Genomic DNA, 6627 nt, shown 5'->3' on the forward strand with positions numbered 1-6627 from the left:
TATAAATAATATATTTGAATATTAAATAAATATCATTAATATGTTAAAAATAACTCCAAACGTAACAACATAACAACATATTTAATAAATCAAATTATATTAAAAAAAATATCATAATCTTTGTTTGGATAAGTAATTTTATAATTTTAAATAATGAATATATAAAATTTAAATTGATTTCATTGTTTAAACGTTTATGGTAATTTAAATTTATTAAAAATTTCATAAAATATTTAAATTAGTATTGATATAAAATTATTTAAATATTATAACGTTATTATATATTTTAATTTAAACATCAACACGTCTATCAATATTTATTTTTACTTTAATCTAAAAACTATATAAAAAAATCCTTTCTCAATCCTTTCAAATCACACTTTTAATTTTATTTTCATTTTCATAATGATAATTATTTTCTGAATTGTTATCTCTATCAATTTCTTTTATCATCTTGAATTTTCGAGTAATATTCTATCATTTTTCGAAAGACATCATCAATAAAAAACCATTTGATTAAAATATATTACACTATTTAAATTTATTATAAATCTAAAACAATTTATCTATACAGAGGTAAATATTGATTCTAAAATCCAATATTTATTAATTCATAACAGAAAAAAAAAAAGAAATTCAGGAAATTAACTGATGGGACTATACCCAGAATATTCTCATGCGTTAGTGAGAGGTGGATTTCACACTCAGGTGAGGCTCCTCAAGTGCATCCAATTCCCTGTCGAATATTCCCTTTATTCCCTTGTTTTACTCTTAGGACAATCCTCCTACGCCCTCCGATCCTTTCGCCTAACTACATGATTTCATCCAACGGTGTAGATTGAATTTTAAACATGACGCACCGAAAGGTTTTCGGTGAGGGTAAAATAAAACGGCCACATTCCTGTTTTTAATTTTGAGCCTCCATGTTTGCTACCACGAACTATCCGTGTAATATTCCTTTGGAATCTAAGATTCTTTTTCTCTTTCATTCATTCACCATCACTATAAATACCCTCTTTGCTTTCCATTGCAAAACCAAGCTAAGAACCACCAATCTTCAGAGCACTATATACACACACCCAAACAGAGCCTTATTCTTCAGAAAGAAGCTTTCTTTTTTCAATTTACCAAAACAGATCATGTCTGGAATCGTGGTTGTTTTCGACTTCGACAAAACCATTGTGGATGTCGACAGCGACAACTGGGTCGTGGATGAATTGGGTTTCACCGATTTGTTCAACCAGCTTCTTCCCACCATGCCCTGGAACACTCTCATGGTAAGCCTTTTTTGTTGTCACATTTTTTTTAGTAACTTCTAAATGCAATTTACCATGCGTTTCTAATTCTGATGAAAAAAACAAACTTTAGAATTGGGTTTTGCAGAATGCATGGTTTGAATGTTATGAATAACCGAGTTTTTTGTTTTCTGGTTTTTGAAGGACACAATGATGAAAGAGCTTCATTCACATGGTAAAAGCATTAAGGACATTGAAGAGGTTCTGCATAAGATTCCCTTGCACCCCAGAGTTATTCCTGCTATTAAAGCAGCTCATGCTTTAGGGTATGCATCTCTCATACAAAATTATGATCATCTTCTTTTATTTATTTATTTGGTAAATATGGATTAAATTTTGGGTGGCATTTGTTTTTTCAGGTGTGATTTGAGGATTGTGAGTGATGCAAACACGTATTTCATTGAGACTATTTTGAAGCATTTGGGAATCAGGGAATATTTCTCAGAGATGAATACTAACCCCGGTTATGTGAATGAAGAAGGGAGGTTAAGGATTCTTCCTTACCATGATTTCAACAAAGCTTCCCATGGCTGCACTTTGTGCCCTCCAAACATGTGCAAGGTAAATACACAACTTCCTTTTTCTATCTTGTTTTGTCATTTGTCTAAATCATGATGAAAAGTTTCTTAAATGTATACAACAGTTGGCATCAATACACGTTTCTAGATATTGTTTTCAAGTTGTTCTTAACTGGCTCTAGCTGATGGAACACTATTTTTTCCATTTTTAATCACAAAGATTGCTCCTAACGTGACTCAAGTGTTTATGAGTCATGAATTGATCCTATAATGGAACTTGTCTCCTGAATTCTTGGCCTTAAAAAATACCAAATATTTTCTTAACCACCAAACATGCCATCCTTGTTTTCTCTCTGATACGAGCCTACTGGATTTGATTGAAATATAAAATAAAGAACAATTTTGACCTAGGCCCCACCAATAGTTCATAATAAATAAAAAATTATGTATAATTATCTTTTGATTGTAAAATGTTATTTTATTTGAATGATTGCAGGGTTTGGTGATAAAGAGGATCCAAGATTCAATATCAGAAGAGGATAAGAGGTTGATCTACCTTGGAGATGGGAGTGGAGACTATTGCCCAAGTTTGAGGCTGAAAGAGAAGGACTTTATGATGCCAAGGAAGAACTTTCCAGTGTGGGACTTGATATGCAAAGACCCTTCAGTTGTTAAGGCTGAGATTCATGGATGGAGTGATGGAGAAGAACTTGAACAAGTATTGCTGCAATTGATCAGCAAAGTGTCAATGGAGCACAATTCTCCCTTCATTACCTCTGATTGCAAGCTTCAGACTCTGTCACTCTCTGTTTTGGAGGCTTTGCCCAAAGCCCTACCACTTCGCCCATAACCAGTTCTTAGTTTAGAATGTATCATAGTAACTTTTAAGCTTTTTTCCCAATTAACCTTCACCGAACCTATACTACAATAAAGTTGCAAATGTTAATGTTGGAATTGGTCTTAAGTTGTGGACCACTAAAATTTCTATGAAATACCAATACATGTTTTGTGTACATCTTTGGGAATTTTTTTATGCTCAGAACATTGTTTTGTTTTACTGTGGAAAACATTTGACTAATCTTGATTGACCAGAAATCTTGGTGGTGTTCCGCAGACATACCAAACAACACTTTGGTTACGTCAAAGGATGCTTAACTAATCATTAACCTCATGTTTGTGTGTTTAGTCATTAATTATTACAGTATTGATGACAAAAATTAAAGAAAAAAATATGAAATAAGATGAATATTGAAAAATAGAAAATTAATAATACTAAATTAAAGAAACTCATATACTACTCACTGTAATAATAAATTAAGTGTTTAGAGTCAACCATCAAGATAAAAGTTAGTATTAAAAGTTATTCATATTGTAATCTTGTAATAATATGAAATATTCTTGACGTAAAATCGTATATTTCAGCAGCGGCATGATTAGTTATTAATAGAAACAAGTAATCCATAAAAGTCACATAAAATTTACGGTTATGTTGTAATTCCAATTTATCTATTACTAATAAAAAAATTATAAATAAATTTATTATTTATTTTGGACGACTAAGTGGTAACTCTCTGAATCCATTTTTAAGTATAATAGGTGAAAAAGAGATGGAATAATGAATTAATTTAGCAGTCTCAAAATATCATCCTTAATCACTTTAAATATGAAATAATTAACATAAATTGAAAGAGAAATACTCACCTTGTGTGAGTTTATTATCGAAGTCAATGTTAAAAAATAAAAAAGATCTAATCATAGAGAGCATTGAGTTATAAATTTAATAGAAATGGTGATGCAAAGAAACACTAGCATTAATGGCGTAGAAAAACAACATGCAAGCATGTTGGGACCCTTGTTTGGTCATCTCCAGCTAATGGAAATGTAACCTCTTATTTAGAATGAGAGGATTAAAAAAGTGAAGCAAAAATGGTGGCAGAATCAGAATTTTCCATTAGTAGGTCAAAATCATTTCTTATACATGGTGATCATATAAGAACTCACCAAGCACATAATAATAATAATAATAATAATAATAATAATAATAATAATAATAATAATAATAAAACTTTAATTAATACATCAATATTGGATCACACCACAATCAAACACATGCTAATAATAATAATAATAATCAAATGTTAATTATAACAAGTGTATGGAACATTAACAAGAATCTCCTTTGTCATTGCATTTGATTTAGACATGTTTCACGTGAATCCATGATTTATTACACTAAAAAAAAGTTTTAAGAGAAATTATTTAATGTAGGTTAATGTAATACTAAAATTTTTGATTTATTTAATGGAAATTTTTTAACTTCTTCGGTAAAATAATGGAACTTTTTTAATCTTGGTTAAATTTTAAAGATTTATTTTAAAACCTCAGCAAAATAATAAAGTCTTTTTTAACCTTTTTTAAATTTTAAAGGTTTATTCTAAAATCTAAGTAAAATAACTGAGATTTGTTTAACCCATTTAAATTTCAAAAGACTTATTCTAAAACCTTAGCAAAATAATAGAGTTTTTTTAATCTTTGCTAAATTTCAAAAATTTATTTTAAAACTTCAGCAGAAAAATAACAAAGATTTTTTTAACCTTTATTAAATTTTAAAGATTTATCGTGGAACCTTAATAAAACGCTCTTAAATTTTTCAAACATCGATAATTAAGTATAATTAAATTTATTTATAAATAAACAATTAAAAACTATAAAATTTTAATATATTTTATAACTAAATTTTAACTTTACAGTACAAATAAATTTTTTAAATTTTATTTTAAAAACTCACAAAAATAACCGTGAATAAAAAGAATTTTAACAACTAATCTTCAATAATAAGTATTTTCGTATTTGCGATTTATATAATTTCTAGTTTTTTTTAATTATAATAAAATGTTTAACCTTTTTATATCATTATATTTGAAAAGTAGTAGTTTAGGAAACGTGGCCTGACGTTTGAGTGTGTGGCAGTGACAATGTCACTTGTCATTTGCCAAATACAAGCTCAAGATCACACAAATTTTTAAAATTTATATTTTAGTAGTTGGATATATTATATTGATCAGGAGTTGAGGTGAAAAATATTTTATATAATTTTTTTTAATTTAATAAGATTTTTTGAATGACAAAATTTTAAACTATGGGAATTTACCTTACTAATAATTATTCACGACAAGAAAACTTTTAAATAAAAATTAATTTTATAAATCAAGATAATTTATTATTATTTAACTAAATTATATACCATCTTATAAACTAAAAAAAAATATTGATATCTAAAATAATTTTTATTATTAATAAAAATTTATAAAATAATTTATAAATTGATAACTAACCATTAACTACTAAGATTTTAACTACGTACTACTTTATATTCTAAATTAATATCTATTAATCTATTAGAAACTAATTTAGAATTAAAATATTAGTAACTAAAATTACCTTGAGAGCTACTTTATATACCAATCTATAAATTATTTATAAATTATATTAATAATATAAATCTTTTTAGTCTCTAAAATAATATTTAATTTAGTTAATATAATAATTAATATTTTTAGTTTCTAAATTTAATTACTATTTAGTGATTTTTTTTTTAGTAATTTCAACCCGTTTCTTTAGTCATTGACTGAAAAACTTGTTTTGGTACTTTCAACATAATTCCACAATTTATGAGTTGAGATTCAAAACAGACAAAATAACTTGAGGTTGGAACACCATGTTTATTTGTTTGGATTAAAAGCAAAAGAAAGTGTCCCATTTATAAATGTCTATAAAGACATATAACAACATAACATGGTGCATGCTCTCATGCCTAGTAACACATAATACCAACCAAACATCAAATAATGTTTTCCATTATTCCTAACTTGGTACCTATGGATTAGTACATTGGAAACACAACGTGGCACTCACGAACTTGTGTCACGAGAAAGAAGCATTTGCATCAATCTCTTTACTTTTTTAAGCTTGTGGTTCTTGATTGCTGATTTCATACAAAAACTAAGAACCTTGTTTCTTCCACTTCTTTAACTTTTTTGGAAATGTACGTGTCTTCAAAGGTTCTAAATCAAGCCAAGAAATCTCAACAACAACAAAAAACTTTGTTTTTTCTTGAATTATCTAATTCTTTGTTTTTGTTAGAAAGCATCATAAGTGAGTGACAGCTATTTAGTTGGGCAGTTTCACGGAACTAAGAATTCAATAATAAATCAGAATAAGTTCAGGTTCATTCACATTGCTTTCAAGAAATTATGATTCTTTTTGGAGATGTTGTAGTGAGTGAGGGAACAAAAGAACATTTTGTCAGACGCATATTCGTTTAAACTATAAATCAAGAGAGGCATATGACAAGACAAGAGATAAGTTTCCACAAAGTTTCATGAGGGCAAGGCAAGTGTCTACATTCCCACCTTCACATCAATAGAAATTATTATATATTTATTAGGAAAGAAAGTTTAACTTAGTCATATAAAATTTATTTATAAAGTGAGTTTGCATCAATTTATATATTATATTGAAACATTTCATAATATAAGGTACAAATTTCACATTTGTTTTTGTAAGGTTGAGTTAGACTTAAAGTTCAATTCCTAATATGATATCAAAGTCATTTAAAATCTATCATATCGAGAACTTGTTGGCTTAGCTTGGGTCATTTGCTATTGATCGTTATCGGACCACCCATAAATATACAGTCTTACACACGAATTGACTGTCTCAATGTGAGGAAGATGTATTGGAGATCTCAATCCAAGTTATATATCAAATTAGCTAAAAGAATTAATCTTTCACTGATGGATGAAAGACGGAAA

General features: G+C 27.9%; 1 protein-coding gene across 1 annotated transcript; it reads left to right on the forward strand.

Annotated features, from left to right (window-relative positions):
* The first annotated feature begins 921 nt into the window (after window positions 1-921).
* LOC137818682 (inorganic pyrophosphatase 2-like) lies at window positions 922-2826 on the forward strand. The gene is made up of 4 exons (XM_068622242.1): window positions 922-1277; window positions 1440-1561; window positions 1655-1856; window positions 2310-2826. Exons 1-4 carry the CDS (start codon window positions 924-926, stop codon window positions 2661-2663), a joined length of 1032 nt encoding a protein of 343 aa, XP_068478343.1. The 5' UTR covers window positions 922-923; the 3' UTR covers window positions 2664-2826.
* The last annotated feature ends 3801 nt before the right edge of the window (window positions 2827-6627 follow it).

Source organism: Phaseolus vulgaris, chromosome 10 (genome assembly GCF_000499845.2).
Source record: "Phaseolus vulgaris cultivar G19833 chromosome 10, P. vulgaris v2.0, whole genome shotgun sequence".
In the NCBI taxonomy this organism is placed as follows: domain Eukaryota; kingdom Viridiplantae; phylum Streptophyta; class Magnoliopsida; order Fabales; family Fabaceae; genus Phaseolus; species Phaseolus vulgaris.